The sequence below is a fragment of the Protopterus annectens genome, chromosome 15.part0 (genome assembly GCF_019279795.1).
Source record: "Protopterus annectens isolate FY-2018-M chromosome 15.part0, PAN1.0, whole genome shotgun sequence".
Lineage (NCBI taxonomy): Eukaryota > Metazoa > Chordata > Ceratodontiformes > Protopteridae > Protopterus > Protopterus annectens.
The window spans coordinates 346,151,030-346,176,949 of record NC_056749.1 but is presented as its reverse complement, the minus strand read 5'-3'; the positions used below and the strand labels follow the sequence as shown (position 1 = coordinate 346,176,949).

General features: G+C 39.7%; 1 protein-coding gene across 1 annotated transcript in view; it reads left to right on the top strand.

Moving 5' to 3' along the window:
• The window catches only part of YIPF6 (Yip1 domain family member 6), a 119,374-nt gene that overhangs the window by 35,169 nt on the left and 58,285 nt on the right, over positions 1 to 25,920 (top strand). The window contains exons 4-5 of the mRNA XM_044057103.1: positions 7,888 to 7,930; positions 8,693 to 8,821. Coding sequence (XP_043913038.1) covers positions 7,888 to 7,930; positions 8,693 to 8,821 — 172 coding nt within the window. The remainder of the gene's footprint in view (positions 1 to 7,887; positions 7,931 to 8,692; positions 8,822 to 25,920) is intronic.

The following is a 25,920-nucleotide window of genomic DNA, read 5'->3' as shown; positions in this document are numbered from 1 at the left end:
TGCTGTGAAGTTTGGTTCTAGGAGTAATGAGAATTGGTGTGGCGTGTGAATAGTGTCTCAGGTTTTATGAGGAGGTTTTTCGTGAAGTCCAGCTGCAAGGAGAGTAAATGTGTGGAAGTGGAGTAGTTTTTAGAGTTGGGATCCTAACAACAGGTTAGATCTTTATTTTTATTGTTAGTCATTTGGCTTTTTCTAGGGTTATACAAATTCACCGCTCTGTGAGCATCACTCTAATGAATTGACAGATGCTGTAATAGATGGTCTGGAATGTGATGATGCTTTTCTTGGTGGCAGAAGCAAATATTGGAAGGCCGCATTCAAGTTGAAAAAGGAGAGCTACTTTGCCAGTAGTTGATTTGGCTAGTTGTGATAGAAAAGGGGAGATCTTTTTTGGCCCAGTAGAAGGTGTTTATTTTTGCTCTCGGTTTGTTTACGTCGAAATGGAATAGGTATTTGAAGGTAGAAGTAGTGTCTTTGGAATGGTTGTGTAAGTCAAGATGGTTAGAGTCCGGTGCTTGGTGAATTTTCTGTGGGGTTCCAAAAAACATAGTTTTGGTCTTAGTGGGGTTGAGAAGTAGTTTATTAGCCATTGGTGGAGCTCATGTAAGTCTAACTGGAGTTGGCATCTAATGTTGGTGGGAATGTGACCTGGTCAGTATATGGCCAGGTCATCAGCATAGACAATATGTGGGAGATGGGGGAGGTCACAGAGAAATTTGTTAACGTGTATGTTAAAAAGGTGAGAGGGAGGAATGTATTGTTGTGGTACACCTTTGGTAGTAGGTGCAGATTCTGAATGGGGGGTCCTGGAGAAGATAGTGGCCAATCATGCTAAATACCTTTGTCAAGTGTACAGGCCAACTGTAAGGAGGCCACTGTCAGAGGTTTGTAGGATGTCATTAGTTACTGACTCAAGTGGTGTCATACTACTACATTTAGGCCAGAATGCATGCTGTTTAGAGGAGAACAAATGGTACTGCTGGAGAGAGTTTGGTGTAGAGTATTTTTTTCTAAAGGTTTGCCCAGAATTGGGAGGATGGATATTGGATTGAAGTAAGAGGTATATTTTGGGTGGATCTGTTTTGAGAGGTGTATAATTAGAGTAGTTTCCCAAATCTGTGGCTTGATGTTTGTGGAGATGTAGATTATGTATGTGGGTGAGAGGAAGACCTAGATGTTCTCTGCAGTGATATATGAACCAGGGTTTATGTCTTCAGATACAGAAGATGTGTTTGTGGAAATATTTTGAAGTAGAACAGAGACTTCTTTGGATCATGCACCTTTTTTGAAGTGGAAGAGGGTGAATGGTGGTGGGCGGTCAATGCACAATCTATGGGAGATGTGGAATTTATTGATGGGAAATTTTAAATTCTTTAAGAAAATCTTCTGGAGAAAGTTTTGCTGCACCACATTGAATAGTGTTTGTAGTCAGGGTGTCATGAGAAGGTTCTCTTCCTGTAAGGAGGCTAACTTCTTTCCAAAAGTGTTTGCGGGAATGCAAGATGGTAATTTTTTTTTTTTGTTTAGAGATTTCTTTTGTGATGAACTTCTTTGATAGGTTACATAAGGCAATAAAGGAGGTGTGGTTGCCATTTGTGGAGGTTTGTTTCTGTTTTTGTCATGCATCTTCCCTCAGAGTTAAAAGATGTTTGAGTTCAGTGGGCAGCCATTCAATTTTGGTGGGTTTATAAAGCTTGTGGATAAGTGGGAAGAATTTGTCTTGTACCTGGAGTAGAAATTGGTTAGGGTATTAGAATCGTGTAAAGAGAGTGTATCTTTCCATTTATGGACAGTGAGAAAGGCTACTCGGGATTCTGAAGACTTTTAAAATTGGGGGATTTTTATAGGATGGTTGATTGTAAAGGTGATTGGTCAGTGGGTGCTTTGTGATGGCAGCATAGTGTTTATATCGGAGATGGAGTTTGGTATGTTTGTAATAATCAGATTGACTGTGGAGTGTTTGGATTATCTGAGGTTAGGTCTTGTTAGTTCTTTTATGAGCTGAGGGAGACCTAGGATTGCTAGTAAAGTACCCATCTTGGATGAAAGAGGCCCAAAATAACCAATTAAAAACATAATTATTCCATCTGACTTCCAAAGTTATTTTTGGGATATTTATTATGGATGCTAGTGATACGTGTTTTGAATTTATGTAGAAAAGCAGGTGGTGGTGGATAAGCTGTAACCATCAGTAGTTGTTTGCCTTTGTGAGATGGAAATTTTAGAATAATCTGGTTAGGACCAGAGTTTGAGGAGGAGTTTTCTTGGGCAGTGATTTTTGGGTTTAGGTTATTTTTGTACCTAATTAAAGGGCCTCCACCAGATTGTTTTGCTGGCATGGCATCATTGACATACTTGGAGGAGGTTAGAAAATGCTGAAAGTTGGGGGGGGTTGTTTGTACCAGGATTCTGTGACGGCTAGAACGTCTGGGTTGTGCTGGGAAATAAAAGCACTTAATGTGGTCTAGCTTGTTTCTGATGCTGTGGCATTGAGGCCTTTTACATCTCCACATTAACAAAGCACTCTGACAGGTATTGTAAGCAGTGATATTGTAATCCTTCTTAAGTAGAAAACCAGACAGAATCACATTTCTGAATGTAATAATGAGATGGTGATATCCAAGAGTGGATCTGGTTACATAAATTGTCAGTTCTCCAGACTTCACTGTCAGGATTTGGTGGCAAATGCCTTTTCCGTCATTTGGAGTTAGCCTTCTGTATGCATTTTTTCCAAACACTCTCATCCCAGAACTACTGATGAAGGTGAAAATGTAGAGAGCAAATTGTGTTCTCAATACAGACTGTAAATAGTATTTAAATTTTGTTGGCTGTATTTAAACATCTTCCAGAAATAAAAATAAATTTAGATTTTAAGAGTTTAGTATAAATATAATTATAAATTTTACCCGTCATCCTCTTAGTGCAAGAAAAATAAACAAAGCCAAAAATAACAGGGGTGGCAAAGGCCATTGCTTTTATAAGTTTAGGAAGTTGAAAGAATAACAGGTTTTTCATTATTGTGCATTTTCTGAAGTCTGAAACTGAAATGTCCATCATTAGTCGCCGACTTCAATCTTTGGTGATTAGTCAGAAAAACACAAATTTTAAGAGGAACATACCAAAAATATGAGGCAAAAATCTGGACATTTGAGAGGTATGCAGTAATATAAAATCCCATATGCAGTGAAATCAAGGCTGAAATCTGAAAAAAGTTTTGGCATGCCATTAGCTGTCTCCTAAAATCAGGCAAAACTACCACTCTCACTCCTAACTCCATGAATGGCAACAAGGACATTGCCTCCCAATTCAATCACCACTTCACAGAATTCATCTTAACACTATCCTCCCAACTATCCAAAAACAGCCCTACATATGACCCAGCCAAATGCCCTGACAATATCCCATCCTTTACGCTCTCACCTGTTCCCACCTCAGCAATTTAAAAAACACCTCTTAAACTGAAACCTACCACCCTTGCCGCTGACAATCTACCAGCCAACTTCCTAAAAATAGCTGCTGAATCCTTATCCTACCCTAGTTCTATTCTTATCAATCGCTCCATACAGGAAGCATATGTCCCACAGATATGGAAGGTATCATACATTATTCCACTACACAAAGGTGGAAATTCTTACAAATACTCCAAATTATGGCCCCATTGCCATTCTGTCCCCCTTATCTAAAATACTACTGAAATGTACACATTCTCAGGTAACACAATTCCTAAACTCGTACCATCTCCTCTCCTCAACACAGCATTATGTCCGACAATACCATAGCACAACTACCGCTCTGCTCTCTTACACCAGTCTGATCAGCCAATATAGAAATAATAATGACTTTGTATCTGCAGTATTTCTAGATCTCTCCAAAGCATTTGACATGGTTTATATTCCTTATTACTAGACATCCCTATCCTTTGCCCCTTCTGCTATAGCCTGGTTTAAAAGCTATCTGTCAGATAGACAACGATCTGTCCAATGGCAAAATGTACTATCCCTCTTACTCCCAACTACCATAGGTGTATCATAAGGCTCCATATTAGGCCCACTTCTTTTCTCCATATTTACCAATAATCTCCATACCACCACACAGCATGCTTCACTTGTACAATACACTGAAGTTTCAACTCTTATCTTTTCAGCTCCATCACTTCCCACCCTACAACAACTCACCCAGGAATCCTTTAGATCTGTGAAAAGTTGGATCACTCGGATCCAACTTATCCTAAACCCTAATAAAACCAAATTACTACTTTTAACCCCCAACCAAGCCATTTCCACCCCTCTGTCCTTCACTATCGCCTCCAAAATGGCACTATTATCTCTCTCTCTGACCATACCAAACTCCTAGGCATTGAAATTGGTAAAAATCTATACTTCGACATCCACATTTCACAAACTGTCAAAGAAGTCCATTAAAAAATGGGAACACTGTATAGGCACAGGAAATCCCTCTCAAAACAAGCACGGATCACCCTAACCAAAACTCACCTCTTGTCTACCCTAATGTATGCTGCTCCAATTCTTACCCAGCTTAGAAAGCTTGACCTTGTCAGACTCTAATCATGTTATAATAAAATCACCAAATTTGCAAACAACTCCACCTTTAGAACACACCATTGCCAGGCTTTAAGGGAACTATAATGGCTAGAACTTCCCCAGCTGTTAACCTATCACCAGTTAATCATTGCCTACAATTTGGTAACACATCCAGAAAAAAACCCAGCACTAGGCCAACGTCTCACCCACTATAATATAAATCATCCTCTCCGATCTTCCGACAAACCCCTCCTCTGTATCTCTAGGGCTAACAGTGCTGCAGGAAAAGCACAGTTCTCCCACTCCATAGCTAGAACCTTGAATAATCTCCCTCCTGCTCTGATTTCTGCCCCTACCTTTTCTAACTTTAAAAGCACACTTAGAGCACACTTAAAGAATAAGTAATTATGTCTATGTATTACATAAGTCCTCATATTATTCCACTTATATACCTCACTTCCTAATATACCTACTGTAATATACATTACAGTGTAGGTCTTCTCAGAATGCTGATTGAATTTGTACACTTATTCTGTTATTGACCATTTGTAACAATTTTTTCTTGTATATACAGGTCTTGTTACATTTTCTGCTGTATACTGTATTTTTACATATTGTTTTAAAAAATTCTGTATACTATATCTTAACATATTGTGTAAAATTTTACTTACTGTGGAGGTTTTTTCCTTGGGCCTCCACTGAAAATGGACCTGTGTCCAGTCGGACCATCCCAGTTCCCCACTGTAAAATAAAATTTATGACAGCAGCGATGATGGCTTCTCTGACTCACTCAGCTCTTACAGGAAACCAGTAGTCACCAGAATTGGATCCACAGAGGGATTAATCACCTGAGTAAAGCCACAAGATAGTGTCTTCCGATAAGGGAGCAATGATTTGGGGGGGAACCACACTGCAACTGAGCAACCAGGGAGGAAGAAAGGAAATATTTTTTCAAATTTTTCTTCACCATGACATTAGGCAATGGTAATCTGTCATTTAAGTGCATTCAGCACTTTGTTTAGCTTTCATCCCTGTATTTGCCCTCACCCTCTTTTTTTACTCATATTGGCTGCCTCCATCTTTCTTCACCATTCATTGCAATGATCGACTTTTACTTCATAGATCTAGGAAGTAGATGGTTCCTCCATTTTGCTGTGCCTTCTTCTCGTCTTCCTGTCCAAGATAACCCCATCCTGTCTCACTGATGTCACCCTCTACACCCATTTAATGCCCCCATTATGCGACTGTCTTCAGTATCTGTAGTACTTAGACAAATCCTTACTTCTATTTGATACACCCTTCTTGTGTGCTTCCTTTGAACTCCTTTCAGGAGCATAGTGCCCCTGTCCCCTCTATATGTTCTTCAGAACTTCAGAAAATAATCAAACTGTGGCCTAAGCAGTGTGCAGTAGTGCAGTAGCACTTAAATTTTTTTTAGTCCACTCCTCAGCTTTCTGCTGAAAGCAAGTGCTGTCCTCTTTCTGCTCCTTTTGATCCATTCCATGTGTGATTAATGCCCCCAGATGTATTTAATTCTTCGTTACTGTCAGTCCCACTCAACTCTTTCTGGTACTTAACAATATGGATGCTTTGGCCCAGGTGTAGTACTTTGCTTTTACTCACATCAAATATAATTTTCTGCTCGTCAATGTATCTGTTCAACTTTTTCATGTCCTTGCTTACCATTCCCTACTGCTGCTTCTAACTTGTTGTCATTGAAGTAGATAGTTTTTCTCTCTTTCAGATTTGTCTGAAGTGGACACAGTGAACATTATTGGATATGGTGCAAACCACTGTGCAGTACTTCAGTTACTACTTTATTTTTCCCCTATATTGCCCCTGTTATTTCAGTCTTTATTTTACCAATCAGGCACTCAGCAGTCCAATTCCATAATGTTTGTCCTACTGTCTTACTGTGCTTTCCTGGCATTCTCCTGTGCAGGTTTGAGTTGGAGTCTTTGCTGAGTTCCATCTAGTCCCCAGTTACATCTTACTCCCCTTTTAAATTCTTCTGTAACTTGGTCATTGCCTGATGTCTTCTTATGGCCATGAACACGAACCTGTTTTGGTTGTTGTATTAGAGATCCTGTTTTGGTTGTTGTATCAGAGGTTCTTGTCCTGTTACAAAACAACCAGATATTCCGTTGGGTTCTCTCATTAACTTTCTTGGGTACTCCTGTTTTGACCAGCAGGTTTTCTTGCCCACACCCCTAAACATTTAAGATACCACACTTATTTCCCATCCTTAGGCACTTTTACAGTAGCCAGTGATTTTTTGAAATCATCTGACAATAGCTCTACCAGGACACTGGTAAGATTACTGATGACTCTGGGAAGTAGATCATCTTATGTTTTGTAATTTATTAGCCTTTAGAGAAAGCCAGGTCCCTCTCGGCATCCTCATTTTATATTCTGAATATGTGTACTGCTCTCTCTATTCTACTCTTTCCTGCCAGTTGGAGTGTCCCCTTTGCTTTCCTCTTTAAAGGCTGAAGCAAAAAATTTGTTTAGTACTTTGCTTTTCACCAGTCTTCTGTGATCACCCTCCCATCTTTCCTCAACCTGACCAAACATGTCTCTTCCTCCATCCCTCCTTTCTGCTACATACATAAGGAAGTCCTTTATTTCTCCTCTTCCATCACTTCTGCTAAGTCACATTCACCTTTTTTATTGCCTTTCTGATTGCTGCCTTCCATTCTTCATGCACTTACAGCTGACTTTTGAATTTCATCTTTTTGTCTGTTTGAATGACCTTCCTGTATAGTGACACTGGTCTGTTACCGCAAACCCTGGTCTGTATCTCTGTAAGTTCTGCATTTCTAACGCCCCTCACCCATTTACCATAACTTGTTTATTCCCTGATTTTGTTCCAAGACTTTAAAACGGTTTGAAATTCATAACATAAACTCTTTTGCTGCACGTCACTCGGTCTGATTTGGAAATTCACTTCCTATCTGTGAACTGCAGTGGTACAGCAGTAGCAGCAAACATATTAGCCCATAGGGTGTCCCTCTCTTCCACTTTTTGTTTCACTGTTCCTTCCTTGATGATGGTATATTCTGAATTATGTCAAACATTTAACTAATATTGCCTTGTGTATATGGAATGTGTGCAATTACATTGATTTTGTTTTGCGTGATTTGTTTAGTTAAATTTTCTCTGTTAAGATGGATGTAATAGCTGTGCACTTTTTTGTCCCTGGGCATGTTTAGTGGGATCCTAGAATATTATGATATTTTTGTATTAAACTGTGTTTGGCTTGTGTTTCACAGTGTTTAACTTCAGAAATCTTGAATAAACATATTAATTTTTCAACTGTTGTCCATTTTTTTCCCTTTTTTTGCAGGGGATCTCTGGGGTCCATTAATCTTGTGTGTTTCATTAGCACTGTAAGTGATATTTTCATTGTTTCATTTATTTGGTCCATGTTTGTTTCATCTTGATTATTAGCCCTTCGTTTTTATGTTTTTGCCTGTAGCCACACCTTGCTTATTACATGCAATGAAGACCACCCTGGATTTGAATGTGTTACATTTCACAGTTACACCTTGCATGTCTTGTGGAGTGTAGCAGTCAGTCACTCTGGCATGTGAAAGGGGAGTGGGCTGATTTTCTATCCCTGCCATTGTCTCCTATATTAAAAGAGTATAGTAAAAAAAACACTTCTGTGGCCTGGCTAGGTAGTGGATTTGTCAGACAGAAGACCTAACACCTTTGTTTTGTACGTGGTGTGGATTTTGGCTGCATTTGTGTTGGTCAAGATATTCAGGGCAATTTTATAACTGCTGTCTTGCCACTCTTTTCAAGTGTATAAAACTTTAGATTCTGTATTTCTCTGTATATGACAAGGATAATTATGTACCAAGTAATGCTTGCTCAATTTCTGAGCTGGGCAACTTGAAATTACAAATTCAGTTGATCTCTCTTGTCATTATTATTATTTCATGAATATATTGGAACTGTACAGTTGTCATGGTTTACAGAATAATGCAGAAAAAACTTTAATAGTCTGTAAGCTGTGAAGAATAAATATTGTAGCCATTTTTGTCATACAGTAAATTATTTTTCTTCACCAGATGCCATATTTAATGTTTGCAAAGCATGATAAAACTGCCATTAGCATTGCCTAATATATTTTTTCCTGTACCCAGCATGCTGCAGGGAGGTTCCACTAACAGTAAAAAAGATGACGGAGGTCCTCAGTTTGCCGAAGTGTTTGTGATTATTTGGTTTGGAGCTGTTGTCATCACCCTCAACTCCAAACTGCTTGGAGGCACTTTGTAAGTATTTAATGCAGCAGCTGAAACCAGAGTGTTTTTCATTTGCTTTGTACCAAGAAGAGTATTTGGTATATGCTTATTGAGATTAATTGCATCTATTCAATTTTTCTTTCACACTGTTGATGCCAGGCCTTTTAAGGATAGCACAAGTGTTTCTAAGCTTCAGTTGTCTCTGTTTTGTTGACATTTTAATATCAACTTTCTACACACAAAACTAGGATTTTCATTAAAAAAGCTTCCTTTTGTGGCATTATTGGTGCCTTACTCACTTCAGAACAGATGAGATTTTCCCCCAAGGTAACCATGGAAACATTTTCAACGACTTCCTGCATTCTTTGAACTCTTTGTCTGTATTACAGGAAGTTGTTTCACATTGGCACAGAGTAAGTCAGAGTAATTCTTTTAATTTAATTCTGGTTAAAATGGAGCAGCTTCATTTGCATCTTCATCTGTCTTCACATGAGCTGACAATGGTCTTTCAACCATTGTCAGCTCATGTGACAGTGGTCTGTCAACCCCACTGCTGCAGTAACCCTTGGGCTATATTGGCTGTTACCTGCCTGGGAAACAACCAGCCAGCTAGCTTTAAAAAGTTCTGCCTCCCATTAACTCTGAAGGCCTCATGATCAAACCACACTAACCATGGGTAAATCCAGCATTACCCACACCCAGCCATGGGTTATTGCTAAAATGTGTAAATAGCTAATAGTGCAATATAATTTCAAGCATGATTGTACCTATGATGGAGCTTTTATCCTCAGGCTTCTGCTAAAAATGGTCTTTGCCTGTTTGGACTGTCCTGGTCAACAAAAACAAGTAAAGGAAATTAAATTGTAACAACCAGCCTGCCATTTTGACTGTCAGTCTGTGAGCTAGTGTTTGAGCAGTGTTGACATGGGATTTCTGTTCTACTTTTACATTTTATAATCTAAGGGACTGGGGAAAGTGTTGAGTGCAAGTATGTTGCTTGTGAATACTTGGCGACAGTTTACCTTCCTACTGACTTGCTGAAGCTATACTTGCTGCTTTTGGTGTTTCTTCTCTGGTTACAGTATGGATACTTATTCCAGTCCAGATGGATCTAATCCTACAGTTCCTAGAAAGACAAAATCACTTAAGGAGTCCTTGCCATTGGTGTAGACTCTGTCTACATCTCAGCCAATAGTGGGTGAATCTGCAGTGGCCGTTGGTTGTTTCTCAGACCACTCACTCACTTCTCCAGCTTCCTTTGTTGTATCCTTTCAGCCAGCATGAACCAGGGGTCAGCAGTGTCCTCTTAATCTGTTACAGTGCTCATTACAGGCATGGGAGAAATATCTTCTCTGGGTATTTGTGACACTTCAGGGGATTCTTTTTGGGGTAGGTGGGGCAAGAGACCATTAGAAGTCTGTTCTGTTATGTTGGAGCTCCGTACTAAAAACATTACAGTCAGTAAATCCTGGTATGTACAATCCTTTACAAATGGGCATTATCTGTAAATTATTCCTGAAGAAAACTGGTCTGATTCTGATTTAAACAGAGATGGATCGTCTTCTCCTGTAAATTCTCAAGCCCAACTCTAATTGGGAGGAAAACTTTAATTCTTATTCCCAGGTGGAAGAGTTTTATTTTAATGAGGCCCTTGTCAGGATAAATTTAGCATTTTCCTCTTACAAATGTGCCTCATTCCTTTACCATCCCTCCTATACTGCCAGCCCTGGAGGATATGTTGAATTCTGCCTTTTATAATGATGACCAGGCATCAGTCCCTACAAAAGCAGTTAAGCTATATAATGTATCCTAGATTTATGTATGTGGAAATATATGCTGTTTCATACGGACAGTCTGAGTGGAATTAGCTTCCACTCTTCCTACAGAAGAAAGCTCTTTTTGAACCAAACTGTTTCTACCCCTTCTCGGGTATCTAAACATGCTTTGAAGTATGTGTTTGATTTTGGCAGATACTATGTTTAGGGCCACTACTACTGCTACAATGTTGAGAAGATATGCTTTGATACTTAACCAGCATTTTGCTGGCGAGGTAAAGTTTGAAATCTTGGATTTAGCTTTAGATGTTTTGTTTGTCCCTTTTCTGGCAAATAGAATAGAGATGGATGTATGGTTAAAACAAAAAAAAACAAAAAAAAAAACAGGGGTTTCTTCAGAAAAAGGAAAAGACCAACAATACAGAAGCATTCCTTAACCCCCCGCCAATATCTTCAATAATCTGTCTTAAAAAAATGGGCTTCATTCCAAAGGCTTTTTCCTTGGATAGATGGCAAATGTTGGAGGTGTAATGGGGAGGAAAGATACGTGGGAGCACATGTTCTCGGAGTGTCATGAGTTGGCAGACTTTAAACATTCTCTGTAGAGTACTCCGTCAGGATTACTGGGCAAACAAGTAAATGTAACTAAGGAAATTATCTCTTTGAGCTGGGATACAGGATCTGATTTGCCTAGACATAGCAAGGCCTTGTTAAGTTTAATTCTGGTGGGTGCCAAGAAAGCAATTACTAGAAAATGGAAGTCAAGCTGTAAACTAGCTATACCCGGAGTAGTGAATATTGTAACGGGGATAAAAGAACAGGGAGTAGGATCTTTAGAAAATGGTAGGAGCAAATTACTTGGAAAAAATGGAAATTGTTGGAACAATACACGCAGAAAAAAATGTTTTTGAGGAGGAATGAAGTTTTAAGAGAAGGCAGGATTTGAACAATTTATGTAATGTTGCTGTGATTATATGATATATAACAATATGTATATGACGTGTAAGGTTTGTAAATGTGAACTTGTTAATATGATTTGATTACTTTTATATAAATGTAAGTTTGTTTATGTCACAAGATTGCTTTAGATTCCCAGGTGTTGAAAGTGATGCAGGAGGGCTACGTATGGCACTGGATACAAAAACCTCCTTTCAGGGGATGCCTTCAGTCTTTACACAGCTAGGGAGTCAAAGGGCAAAGGCATCTACTACTGAATGTTTGTGGTAGCAAAGAAAGAGGGTTCTGTGAGATCAGTACTAGGCCTGTCATTTCTGAATATGTACTTGAGAGATCTAATAAAGTTCAAATTGTTGACCTGACAGAAACTATTACCTAATACTCTTCCCATGAGATAGTTGGTAACTCTAGACCTTGCCAGCATATTCCATTTGCCAGAGGCTTCAGGACATTTCTAAGGTTCTCTTATTTCTGGGTTGCATTATCAGTTTTCTCCGTTACACTTTGATTAAATACAGCTCCAAGGCTATTAACAAAATGTGTAGCCCCAGTCATAGCTTATTGAAGACTGAATGGCATTCACATCTTTCCTTGTGTAGATTTTTTGCAGAGTCCTTGTCCAAGTGTCAAGAGTCATTAAGATGGACTATGTCTCTTCTGACCAGTCTGGGCTTTCAGATTAATATTTCATAGCCATCCTTGACTATGTCTCACAGGATTGTGTTTCTGGTATGCCTTATAGATTCTTCTTTTAAAAATGCCTTTTTTAATGCAAAACCAAGTTGGCTGTTTAATTGGATATTTTTCTTGAATTTCTGCAGTTAGTCTGTGACATGTTCAAGAGAATTTCTCAGGGTTCTAGGGTTCATGGCTACTTTGATACCTCTTGCCAGACTACATGAGAAAGATGCTGTGGTTTCAAAACAAATACATGGACCCACCATTTGAATTTTCTGGAATATCCAATCCAGTTTTTGGGGCTTTATAAAAATAAAAAGAGAACTGCATTGGTGGAGACAACATATTTAACTAAATCCAGGTCTCCCTTTCTATCTTTAGACCCCAAACCAACCTGGCACTACAGATGCATCAGATTTTGGTTGGTGGCAGTTTCCAGAGGGCTAGAGGTGCAAGGTCTGTGAAATCCGTTCGATAAACCAAACCCCATGAACTGAAAGGAGACAATGGCTGTGATCTATGCCTTTAGATCTCTCCATCACCTTTTGTCTCCAGGACATCAAGTGCTTAAAGTTAACACTATAGTAATATGGGATGTCTTCTATGCAGGCTGATAGTGGTGGTTGTGAAGTTAGCTCTTCATCATTTCTTAACCTCCCAAGCATCTTACATTCCATCAGAGCAAAATATAGTGGCAGACAAGCTGAGCCAAGACCAGGACAGACTCTCTCGAATGGAAAGTGAATGAGCGGGTCATACCACAACTGGATCAATTCCTGGAATACCTCAAAATAGATCTGTTTGCCTCATTTCAAAGTTTTCTTCTAGGGCTAATTGCAAAGAAGCCTGGAAGGTAGATACATCTTTTCTATCCCTTCCACTGATCTTGGGAAATCTGAACATTCAAAAGGATATCCCAAAGATCATTTTAGTTGACCCCATTTTTGCCCAGACAACTTTGTTCCTCCCTTCTTATGGAATTGATGAAGGGCATTTACCACAAGCTTCCACACAAACTATATCCATTCACACAAGACAGGAATTATGAAACGCCCAAGTATCAATACACGTCATCTGACTGCCTGGATGATTCAATTTCAATAACTTTTGTAGGCACTTTTCATGAGGAAGTGCAACAGGTACTGACAGATGCAATAAAACCTGTTACTAGAAAATCCTATTTTGGTAAGTGGAAGTGATTTTCTGGTTGGTGACTTAACTAATAACCAGGGCCCTTCTTTTTTTTTTTTTTTTTTTTTTTTTATATAACCGCTGATACTCTAGTATTTGTGTTAATTATTTGCCTCTGGGGCAAAAAAGGGACATCCTAGGTCTAAACAAACAATTTCTATGTGCCTGGCCTCATCTGTTATTTTTTTGTTATTCCCACCATCCCAGACAGTATCTAGCCATATTTCACTAGAGCTTAGCTTTGTCATCTTCATTGACGTACTGGAAAGTTGTGGACTCCAAAAGCTTTCTAGATGCAGCAACATGGTCCCTGTTACATATTGTTAAATAGCAGTACAAACTGTGTTTCTTTTCTGGGTCCATGTCATAATTTGCTAGGACCATTCTAGAGGGGCTTCTGAATCCATGTCAGTCCTCCTCCCACGATGGCTAGGCTTTTGTATTCAACCCTTGTGGCCTAAGGGGTAATGCAGCAGTGGGAATGATGGCAGTGCAGTGCAGTGGTGTAAGTTGCATTTTACTCATAGCAGTAGATGTTCAAATTCCTCACTACTGCAATAGCCACACACACACCCTCCATCTCCCTACTCTTGCATATAGTTGTAGTTGGGATATAAATTAGGGTTGTATTTTGTTTCTACTTTATATGTTTTATTATTGTTATTGGTTGCTTATTTTAGGATTGTTGGGCTTTTCTATCATTGTATAGACAAGAAGGTCCTGAAGAAAGCTCCAGTCTGACTGCTGATTTCCCTTTCTAGGGATTAGACACTCAGCGGTCAGGATTAAGGAGTTGGGGGGAGCCAGACCTTTTTGAATCTGGCTGTTTGTTGTTTTATAGATGGGAAACAATGCATATAGCCTAAGGGCAACTAGAGTAATAAGGAATAATAACATCTACTGTTGTGGATAAGTGCAACTTGCACATTTGCACTTTCTGTCTTGAAAACCTAAGGCCAAGATAACTTTTGCGTGGCTATAGGTTAGACAGGCAGAGACCAGTTTTTGATTCCTGTTGGCTGTAGGGGATTGTCTGAAGGAACAGCTCTCTAGAATTACAGCATACACTCCCTGCTGCAGGGAGACACCCTACTCCCCCCTCCCTGAGGTCACTGCATCATAGGGAAAAGTACTTGGTAATTTCTCAGTGTCAGAGGCTCACATATATTCAGTTTATGAACGTTTTGGAGTTCCATAGTTGGACTTTTTGAAGCACAGCGATTCCTGTTCTGAATTTTTAAGCCTTACATTTCATGTTATTTTTCTGCAGGCTAGAAAGGAAATGGTACTAATCACGTTGTGCATCAGATAGTGACATTTGCAGAACTAGACTGATTTCCATGTGTTTGATCGAGTTGTGCAATGCTAATGCACCATTCTGCTGTGGCATTTATAAAGATTAAATTGGTTTAGAACCAGTACTGCACACTGTGGTGCCACATTAATTTTATTTTCTGCCGAACAAGTTTGCTTTACTACTGTTCTTTGTTTATCTTTGTGTACCCGTTTGGGTGGTCCATACTGTCACCCTAAGATCCACTCGAGCCCTACATGATTTGTTCACTAATCTTTATGTGATACTTTGTTGGCTGTCTTGCTAATCTAAGTAAGACATGTATGCAGTCCTTCCCTTGTCCAATATCATGTCTGTCCGGTGAAAGAACTCTCTTAAATATGTCTTACAGGACCTTCTTACTGATAATCCCATGCAATCTTGTGTTTCCTGCCTTAATGTTCTCAGTATTTTGTAATCATTGTTTGTAGAAGTATTTTGTAATTTCTGTATTACCGATGTCAAACTGACACAGCTGTAATTTTAGTTTCTCTTTTACTACTTCACATTGTATATTATGCTGGTGTGATTTTTAAAAACAGTTATTGTAAAGTAGCCCTGTGGCATTGCAGTTAGTTACTTCATCATAGTATTTAGAACCCCCCTGTACTACTTTGACAGGGTGTCTTATTTGCAAAGTATTTTCTTCCCAGGTTTGCTTGGATTTCCACTGGGAACTTCATTTTTCTCCCTCATTCCAAAGGCATGCTGACAGTTTGATTGTCGATACTACAATTTTCTGTATGCATGAGTGCACTGTGATGGACTGGCATTCAATCTGAGTGTGCTTTTTGCCTTGAGTCCATTGCTTGCAGGGATACACTGCATCCCTCTAATCCCAAACTGGATAAAAGTAGTTATTGAAAATGGATAGGTGAATAGCTGCTGGAGTTTGTCTTAAGAGTCACCCCTGCAGTATAATTCCTTATATGTATGAAATAGCTGCTAGTTGACATACATCCTTGCGGAATGATTTCCAGGTGTAAGGAATTTTTCTGCCGTGGCGATCCTTATGCTGGACACCAGCACCATTCTCAGTTCTTTCTTGCTGTATGAAGTGATTGGTCACAAATCTGTTCCTTTTCAGCTGACTCTCGGATCAAAGTGATATTTTTGTTTGTTGCACAAAAAGTTAAGGAATTAAGGACAATATTTCTAGTTTGTAATTGTTATAGCTGTTTAGATTTTTGAAAATTTAGGAGCTATTTCAAGTCCAGTGATGCCCTCTAAAAAGATCAATAAGTGGTGGCTGCAGGAGGCAGATTTCCTAAAGGATTAACACCTACAGTCACTGTTTTGCCTAGAAGATAACTGTCTGATTCAGTAAAATACACCTGTTCATGGTACTAGAACTTTCCAGACCTTTTTGGAACATTAAAAAAAAAAAAAAAACCTTTTTGAGTCATTAGATGTCCACTTGTAGTAGAGTAACTGCCTAGGAATGTAGTTTAAAATGTAAATAATATGGACAGGGAGACAGACACGCATGAAAATAGGAGGAATGAAGCTGCTGCGTAAACTTTCTCTGGGCAAGGAATATGTGGCCTTAGCAACTTCACTCATCATGCTTGGACCTGCAGGCACTTGCACCAGAGATGGATAGCCTAGTCTGCCCCACTGGATGCATGTTATGCAGTCCATCCTAAGAGCAGTTTAGATACATTTATTACATTTAGTGTTCTGGTTATGTGGCTCACTGGGGTAACAGGGTGAAGGATGGAATACAAAAAAAAAAAAAAAAAAAGAATTGAAAATTATCTGTCCATGCAAAATGAGTAAAATGAGGTGTCCATTGTAATTCTTCAAAATTCTGTGTTGGGATGACTTCTATTTGGTTTCTTTTTTCTCAATAATTTCACTACGTTTAAAGAAATGTGCTTAATAAAATACACTGACTATTGCTAACTGGACAGTATAATGACTTCTATTAAGATTTCAGAAATACTTCTTGATTGTTAGAATTAAGTCAGTACTTTGTGGGTTCACAAATCATTATCTCTATTAGATTTTGGAAAAAAGTGTTTTGATTATGGTATTAATTTCGTGACAGTGAAGGTAGTGTAGTAAAAGGTCCGCAAGTCATTGTGAAGAAAAAGTTAAGATAAATCTGTTGCAGCAAGAGTTGGAAAATATTATTCTCCAAGACGTGTCATACTCCACGATAAAACCAGTGTTTACAGGAATTCATTGTAGCTCTGTATTCCCCAGTAGTTATGACTTTTTAACAAAATATCATGTTAAATACAGGGCAAGTAATGGCTTGGGAAACTTCAGAGCACCTTAAAGAAAAGGAAGGTACTGGAAAACCTACTGTCATGGACTACAGAAACCATTTCAGTACCCTGCGGACTTATTACATGGACCTGTGCTAGTAATGTGTCTAATGTGCTTCTGTTAGAAAATTAGTAGAACATTAACAAAATAGTGTCAACACAAGATTCAATGACCTAGTGCTTAAAATGTTATCCAAGTAACAATAAACAATGAAATATATTTACTGCTTGATAACTTAACAAAAGTTAGAAATAAATTGTTACTTGCAGTAAAATTAAGCATCTGGCTAACATTATTCATAATTGGCAACAACTGAATATGTGGATAATGGGAAATTTTAACATGGGGTAACATACAGTTGTGTAAGTTGAACTTTCCATAACAGTAGATGTTCAAAGAACAGTACTGCAGTAGCCTTAGCTGTGTGGATTATATCCTGCCAAGGACATAACAGCTTGCCAGCTTCCAAATCTTCAGGGCACCTACTATGTGCCCAAACTGTCAAGCAGCTCAAGCTGAAGTGACGAAAAGTTGTTTGGGGCATGAAGCCCTTCATAGCTTTCCTGTCTGTAGAGAGAGCAAGTCTGAGTGCTGAAAGGACAAACCCTAGGAATTAAAAAAAAAAAAAAAAAAGAGCCACACATTGGCATAAAAAACACACCAAAAAGCAAGAGGGATGGAGGTTGGGAGTGGCTACTGCAGCAGTGGCCTTTCAGGCATCTACTGTTATGGTACATTCAGTATGTACAGAGGACCAAGCAGCAGCTTCTAGAATACTTCTAGGATCCAGACCTTTCCAAAAAGCTATAGGTTCGTAGGTAGGTACTAGGCTATCGGCCCTGGGGCCTATACAAGCCCAGCCAAAAAGGTACCCTGGCTTTTGCCACCCAAGAAAATTATTTTCCTCTGCCACTGTCGAGCAGAGCCACAGAGGTGATCCCTGGGGTGAATTTCTTATTTCCCATCCAGTCATCAAGATTTTTCTTGAAGAGTGCTAAGAGCTTTGTTTGATATAGATAGGTAGTTTATTCCAGAGTATGGGACGTCTCTGGGACAGGAATCTATCCCTCTGGCATGTTCTGTTTATTGTGGTGACAAGGTTTAGGTCCCTAGAGCATGTAGCTTGGAGGGCTTGGGATTTCTTTAAGTGGAGCATGTCCAACAGCTCTGGGTATGACATAGCTTTGTATGTTTGGCAGAGATCACCTCTGAGTAGGTGATATGCGACAGAGTAAAGCTGAAGCTTGAGACGGTCTGCATAGGGCATCTGTTTGAGGCCAGTAATCCTCTTTGTGAGGTATTTCTGCGGTCTTTCCAGTTGTTGTAGATGTCTTGTGAGGTACATACCAAAAGGGGTGTTGTACTCTATAATGGGTCTAATGAGTGATGAGTAGAGGGGGAACAATGACCTCTTTTTTTTTTTTTTTTCTGGATGAGAAACCTTTTGTGATGAGTTGTGCCACGTAGAAGGATTTCCTGACTACTGTGGCGATGTGATTATCAAAGGAGAGACTACTGTCGACCTGTGTCCCAAGGTCTCTTATCACACTTTTGGTGTTAAGTATACTACCGCCTATGTTGTAGTTCATGGGTACAGAGTTTTTACCAAAGGGGATGACAATGTACTTTTTGGCATTGAGCTTGAAGGCTATGGGTTTGACACCAGGCATCTGTTTCAGTGAGGCCCTTTTGTAGGATGTCCCCATCGTTAGGAGTTTTGATTATGGCTCCTAGTTTACAGTCATCTGCGAACTTAGTTAGCCGAAGACCTTCTGTGTTAGCCTGTACTTCAGAGAAGTAGATGCCAAACAGGAGAGGACCCAGGACTGAACCCTGTGGTACTTGTCACTGGTCTGAAGTCGGATTTGAAGTCTGCTACTTTCACAGTGTGGGTTCTGTCACTGAGCCAGTTGGCATCCAAGTTTACTTTAAGCCAAACTATCCATCTCCCTGTTTTCCAGAAGAAATCAAGGTCCTTGTAGAGTGGGCATTGACCCAGCTTGGAATGGATTTGCCATGGTGAGTATAATAAAAGGTAATAGCCTTAGACAACCTTTTCAAAATATCCTTTTTGACACAGTTGTCCCTTCATACCTTCATAAGAAATGAACAATTGATCTGATTATCTGTAGGATTTAGTTATGTCAAAATAGTAGCCGAGTTGTCTGAGGACATCCAAGGTATGGAGTATCCTTTCTCCCGTCATTTTTAGGTTCAGGAAAGAAAATGGAGAGATGGATAGTTTGGCTTAAAGTAAGCTTGGATACCACTCTAGGCATAAAAGAAGGATTAGTTCTCAAAGAAACCCTGTATTTGAGGAAAATGAGGTATGGTTGGCTCACTGTAAGAGCTTGCAACTCTGATGCCCTTCTTGTAGAGGTCAGAGCAGTCAATAAAACTGTTTTCCATGTTAAGAACCTCAAGGCAGCTAGATTAGCTGGTTCAAATGGAGCATGTGATAGTTTCTGTAACATAAAATTAAGATCTCAAGGAAGGGCCACCAGTTTACTTGGAGGCCTCTTATGCAAAACTCCTTTCAAGAACGTTTTAACATGAGACTGCCTCGAAAGAAAAGGATCCATGAACATCCATGCCGAAATGGCCAATCAATGAACCTTGATAGAGGAATAAGAAAGGCCATAAGGTAGTAACTCTCACAAATGTAAAACTAGACAACAGCTAACCCTGAATGGGTGCTGGTTATGTTGTTGGCAGCAGCTAGAAAACCATAACCATGTGCTAATATATGATTTTCTAGTAGCAGGCTTTCCTGCCTCCATTAATGCCTGCTGCAAGTCCTCAGAAAACATGTGCCTTAATGGAATCAAGACCCTGTCATCCAGGCTGTCAGTTGAAGATGATTGATGCTGGGGTGTACCAAACACACCTGCTCTTATGCGAGTAGATACAGTCTGCGAGGAAGCTTGTGGTAATTGCCCCTGGCCATTTCCAAAAAAAAAAAAAGAGAACCACGGTTGCCTGGGCCAGAAGAGAGTGACCACAGTGATATTGGGGGATTCTTTCTGATTCTTCAGAAGTACCCTGGATATTAGTTGAATGGCATATAAGAAAATTTCTGTCCAAAGAAAAGAAAAGGTATCAGTCTTCCAGGTCTTCTTGCACAGAGTCCTGGAATAAAATTATGTCCATTTGCTTTCTCAGAGAGGAGGCAGAGGCCTACTTGAGGATCTCCCCATAGATGGATCAAATCTTGGAAAATCCCCAGATCTAGTTTCCATTCATAAAGGTCTCCCCTTGCCTGCCCTGCAGTTTTGCTCTGTCAAAATGTAGGATGCCTGTAGAGTGAAATTATGCTGTGAAGCTATATCCCAAGCTAATGTGGCTAGTCTAAAAAGAGGTATGACCTGGTTCCCCCCTTGGTTGTTGATGTACTGCACCACTGTGGTATCGACTGTAACCACTTGAAGTCCAAATAGAGCTCAGAATATTTATCGACTGTAATCACTTCATGAGGTCCAAAGAGAGCTCAGAAAACTGAGTGCCTTGATCAGGGCAAGCATCTCCTTGATGTTTATGTGCTTGCATCTGTCCTTGGTGTCCTACAACCCCCTACACTTTTATCTCTCCTGAAACTGCAGGAGGCAACTGTGGTGTCTGACTTCTTTGGAGCAGGAAGGGAGAAGGGGAGTCCTTGATTTAAGGATATCTATTGTATCCACTAAATTGCTTTTTTTTGGCAAATCCTAGTACTGAGGTCTGAAAAGATAAAGGATGTTGATGCTAGGACTGAAGAGTTTTCAGATACTACTGTATCTTTCTTTCTTGGAGTCTTAACAGGAGTTTCATGAGATTCATAATGCCACGAGACCCAAAATCCTGAGGTATTTCCTTGTAGTGACAGGACTCTGAATGGAAAACGTTAGATCTAGATCTAAGTAAAGATCTATTTTGTCATCTGGAAGAAAAGCTCTTTGAACTGAGATGTCTAGTTGACATCCCAGGGTACATTCCTTTGTGAGGGAGTAAGAAAGGCTTAGGAATGTTCTCTTGGAATCCCAGCTTGTGTAAGAGATTTCTCACCCAAGAGAGAGATTGCTGACATTTTGAAAAAGACACTGCAAAAATAAGCAAGTCCTCTAAATATGGAAAAATGTGGATACCCTGTAGCCTGGAATGAGCTGTAGCTGTAGCTGGACACCTTGTGAACACTCCTGGTTCATTGAATAGTCCAAAGGATAAGGCAGTTAACTGATGATGCGATTCAGATGCACAAAACCTTAAGAAATGCCTGAAGTCTGGATGAAAAGGAATGTGATAAGCATCTTTCAAGTCTAGTTTTATCAGGAAATTTTTAAGAAGAAGGCGAGGCAAATGGTTGTGAAGTGGCACCATTCTGAATTTGGGCACTATCGCAAACTTGTTTAGGAAAGAAAGATCCAGATCTGGTCTCCAAGCATTTTCTTTATTTGGGAGTAGAAAAATCCTTGAATAAAACCCCTTTCCTAACTGAGGAGGAGGAACTGGTTATATAACTCCTTGGGACAGCATGTGATGAAGAACAGGTGGAAACAAGAGACTGATCTGCAGGGTGAGGAATGACCACCTGTAAAGGAGGAATTTCTTCCCACTGCCATCTGTAACCCTGATGAATGATTTTCAGAACCCATGTGTTTGAAACATTCTGTTGCCAAAGATAAAAATGGAGACTTAGACTTTCTGGAAGAGGAAAAGGGCCAGGGTGATAGGGGGTCACAAGGTCTCTTGAATAGTCATTCAGACTTGGAGTGTCTTAGTTTTTGGAGGTTTGCAACTTAGTTTTTGGAACTTCTTTCCACTTTTTAAAACATCTGTTTACTTGTTCTCTTGAGACTGTTTACAACATTCCCCTTTTTTTTTTTGCTGAAATTGGATGGGATGAAAAAAAATCTGTTCAGCAGTTTGGAAAAGGAGGGGTGAAAAATCTTAGATTCCCTGGATCACCTTTCCCCTTTCATCACACTTTTTTGATCACCTCTGCAGCAGAGTGGCCAAACACTAAATTTCTATCCAAGGCAGAATTTAAAATCTCGTTTTTAGCATAATCTGAGAATGCAGCCTAGCAAACCACCTTAAAACCGTACCAGTGACCATAGCCCTGGAAGAACTGTCAACAGAGTTACACACACACTGCAGACAGTGAGCAGTGACCTGTGCAATAGTTTTCTTCTTCAGAAGAAAGTGTAGATAAAGTATTGTATTCCTCAGTTTCACTGTATGCCAGAAGTAAACTGTCGGGCTCGTATATTAAAGTTTAAAATTTGAAATACACTTTTTTGCCATACCTGTCAACAGTTGTTCTATTATTAGAAAGAGTAGGATTGGAATTAACCAAGTGCTTAGCAGCAGAGGAGTCAACTAAGGCTATAGCTGCTGGACAGGAGGAATGGGTGTAGGTTCTGGAAAATCCTTATGTAACAAATAGCAGTATTTTCTGAGGGACTGAGAATCCTCAGTGTTCTTCAGATGAAAACACTGAGCCATTCTGGCAATAATTTCAGGGAAAGGAAAAACCCCACAGGGAGAATCTAGAAATTGAGCTCTACTTTGAGACTGAATCAGAAATCTGAGGACAAAACCATGAATCCATCCCTGCATCTTCCTGTTCAGATTCACAGTCTTGAATCTCTTCAGGCAAGGAGACATCCATCCTTCTTTACTGGAAGCTACTCTAGAAGAAGATCAGTAGCCTGCATCAAACGTAGAGCCAGTGCCAGTAAACTGCTCCTATGCAAAGAAATTTGAGGAGGAGTAGACCTGCTTGGTTTTCTGTTTCTTTTCGACAGGAACAACGAGGCCAATTGTGTTAACAATGGTAGCCGCTGCTTCCTAAGCATTCTGACACACCAGGGAAAGCTTTCCTGTTTCCTCTCCCAGGACCGACAAGAGTGGCTCTCTTGGCCACTGAGGGTACCCTAACATTATCAGAGGCCATGGCTAACCCCGGGTCAGTAGTGGCTAGGTAGAGGAAAGATTTTGCTGGCTGCTTAACCTTACAGTTAACTTCTTTATTGTGTGTTACTTGGTGTATGTAGTGTGCTATGTCATGTCTGAGAAACCAACTGGGTTCAAGAGATGCACTTGTGGACAAAAGATCCCCAACTTGGATGCCCACAAGAAGTGCATCTATTGCTTAGGTCCAGGCCATTTGGATGAAGAGTTTGTGGTGTGTGCAGTGTTCAACCATTGTGCATTAGCTGACCCCAGCAACAAGCTCATTTTAAATGGCATGTTGCCTGTGTCCACACGTCTGGAGCTTGAATCCCCTTAAACATACTGGCTCTGAATGGTCCCTCTCAGCTTTCTCTGGGGAGTCAGACCACTCAAAGAAAAAGACGAAGGTCTTGGATCAATCTACTTTTGATAAGAGTACCTCTTTCAAAAGCTTGTATCCAAAAACTTCTTCCAATCAGACAATGTTGACTGCTAAGGTCTCAAGGCCAGTGTCTGATCCCCAAGTGCTATTGCATCCATCTTCCTCTGTTCTGAGCATCTCTCAGACCTTGTATTCTATTATTATTTCAGGATCCCCCATTCCCAGCTCCTCCTCCTTGGATCCCAAGGCTTCGGATCTGGTAGTTAGGAGTCTGACGTTGGCCTTCCAGGTGGAACCAGTATCCCCAGCTCTCCCTTCCAAGGTCCTCCAAACCCATACCAAATCTAGACATGCATCCTCTGCATCTTCCAGGTCTTCCTGAAGCTTTACCAAGGCCAACATAGACAGAATGATGTGGAGTTCCTTAGGGTGCAGATTCAGGTAGGAGTATTGCCATCTCTGTCCCATCTTGGATCTGTGCAAACGAAAAGAAATAGACAAACTGAGGAAAAACAAGAAAAGCAGTGGACAAAGTATACTCCAAGAAATATCAAAAGTAATGATATGGTAGTTTAATAAAGTAAGGAAACCACTTTCGTGGAAGTCAGTGCCTGCACTTCTTCAGACAAAAAAAAAACATTGACAAAATCTGTTAAATATCTTCTCCCAACAAATAACCACGCCAACCAGGAATCACGAGCAATTAAACAATTAAATGCAATCAAATACATTAACCCTTGAGTAAACACAAAAATGTTCTATTTAAAAACCCATTTAAAAACTGGTGTGAGTGATGAAATATTTACAGGAATTTCACTAAAACCAAGCCTAAAATCTATTATAAATGTATGCATGTCCTAAAAAAAGTAATGGTTAAAAACATGCTCTATCAAAATAATATAGAGTTACACACATTTATATGAGTGTATTTAAAAATGTGTAAGCCCTATGATAAGCCAATGGAAACACACAAAAGTTGATACATAAATAAATATACACACAAATAACATAAGGACTCGTCTCATTAAACTCCTTAGTTTTAAAATGTAGGCAATGGAGCACACATCATTGATGCTAGGATATCTAAAGGCAACACACAGAAGTTACCATAAAAGCTCACACCTTTCCAACCGTAGTGGAATAGGGCCACCCTAATGGATCCATTAACCTGCTCTATAACCCTGAAATCAAATGAGTGATCTGGGTGGTTAGTTATGTGTTTTGCAAGTGCGTTCTACACTTTATTTTTGTTGACATAAATGTGTTCATACAGCCTGTCCCTAAGTCTTCTATCTGTCTTATCAATATAGAAGACAGGACATAGTTTACACTTGGCTAAATAAACTATACTTCTGGAATTACAATTGAACCTTCCAGTAGATGAAACATTGTGATTCCTAACCGTAAAGGAGCAACCAGTGTTGATAAACCTGCAATAGGGGCAAGCCTCTCACTGAAACATGCCCTTTACCCTTGAGTTAGTTGCCTTTTTACTTTCTAATAAAGACTTCAGATGTTGTCCCCTTTTAAAAAGGACTACTGGTTTTGTGGGAAGGCTATCCCTCACATTCACATCCGCCTTGATTAAATCCCAGTTAAATAAAATACATTTCAAAAGGTTGGCTTCATTACTAAAAGGGGTAATAAAGGATGAAGAAAAGTCAGTGTTGTTATCCATATGTGAATTGGTAGCTTGGTCACCAATATCATTGGTCATCACCTGTTCCTTAAGGGAATCATTTAAAATTGCTTTGTAAAAAAACAGTAGATTGTTCAAAAGTTACTTCATCAAATATATCAAGTAAAACCTGTGGGTAACCACGCTTGAGGAACATATCTATCAAGAGATGGCATTCGGCTAAGAATTCCTTGAAATCAGAAGTCATTCTAGCTGCTCGGACAAGTTGTCCTTTGACAGCTGATTATTTCTGGTGTTCTGGATGGGAGCTGGAAAAGTGTAAGAAAGAGTTGGAGTAGGTTTCTTTCCTAAAAATAGCAGCTACATAACAATATCTAGTATGGTCCTTGGTCAAACGTATATCTAAATACGAAATACTCTCCCCTTGAAAATCACTGGTAAATCTAAGGAATTTGATGGTATTATTCATATAATCCAACAGTTGTCTAAAAACCGTCTCATTACCTTTAAAGATGATAAAAATATCATCCAGGTACCGGGTATAAAAGTGGATGTACTCAGAAAAAGGTTGATTATTCAACAAATACTCCTTCTCCCAGAAAACCATCACAAGATTACAAAAAGCTGGCACCACATGGTGATCCCATAGCTACCCCCTTTGTTTGCATGTAATAAGAATCTTTGACCTGCAAGGCTTGCAACATAAGGAACACTGCTCTACTCTCTAAGACACTGATATGCAACTTGGTCTCTATAGTCGACCACATGCCTTGGGCAGTCTTCCCTAGAAAGTGCCCCCCCCACACACACACCCAGACCAGGAAGCGTCTGTGGTCACCATGGCTATGGCTGGGGAAAGAGAAAAAGGTCTTCCTAGAGAAAGGTTGTTCATAGGTTCATAGGTTCATACTAGGCTATCTGCCCGAGGGCATTTACAAGCCTAGCCCATCGTTTTGTGGCTTACGCCAC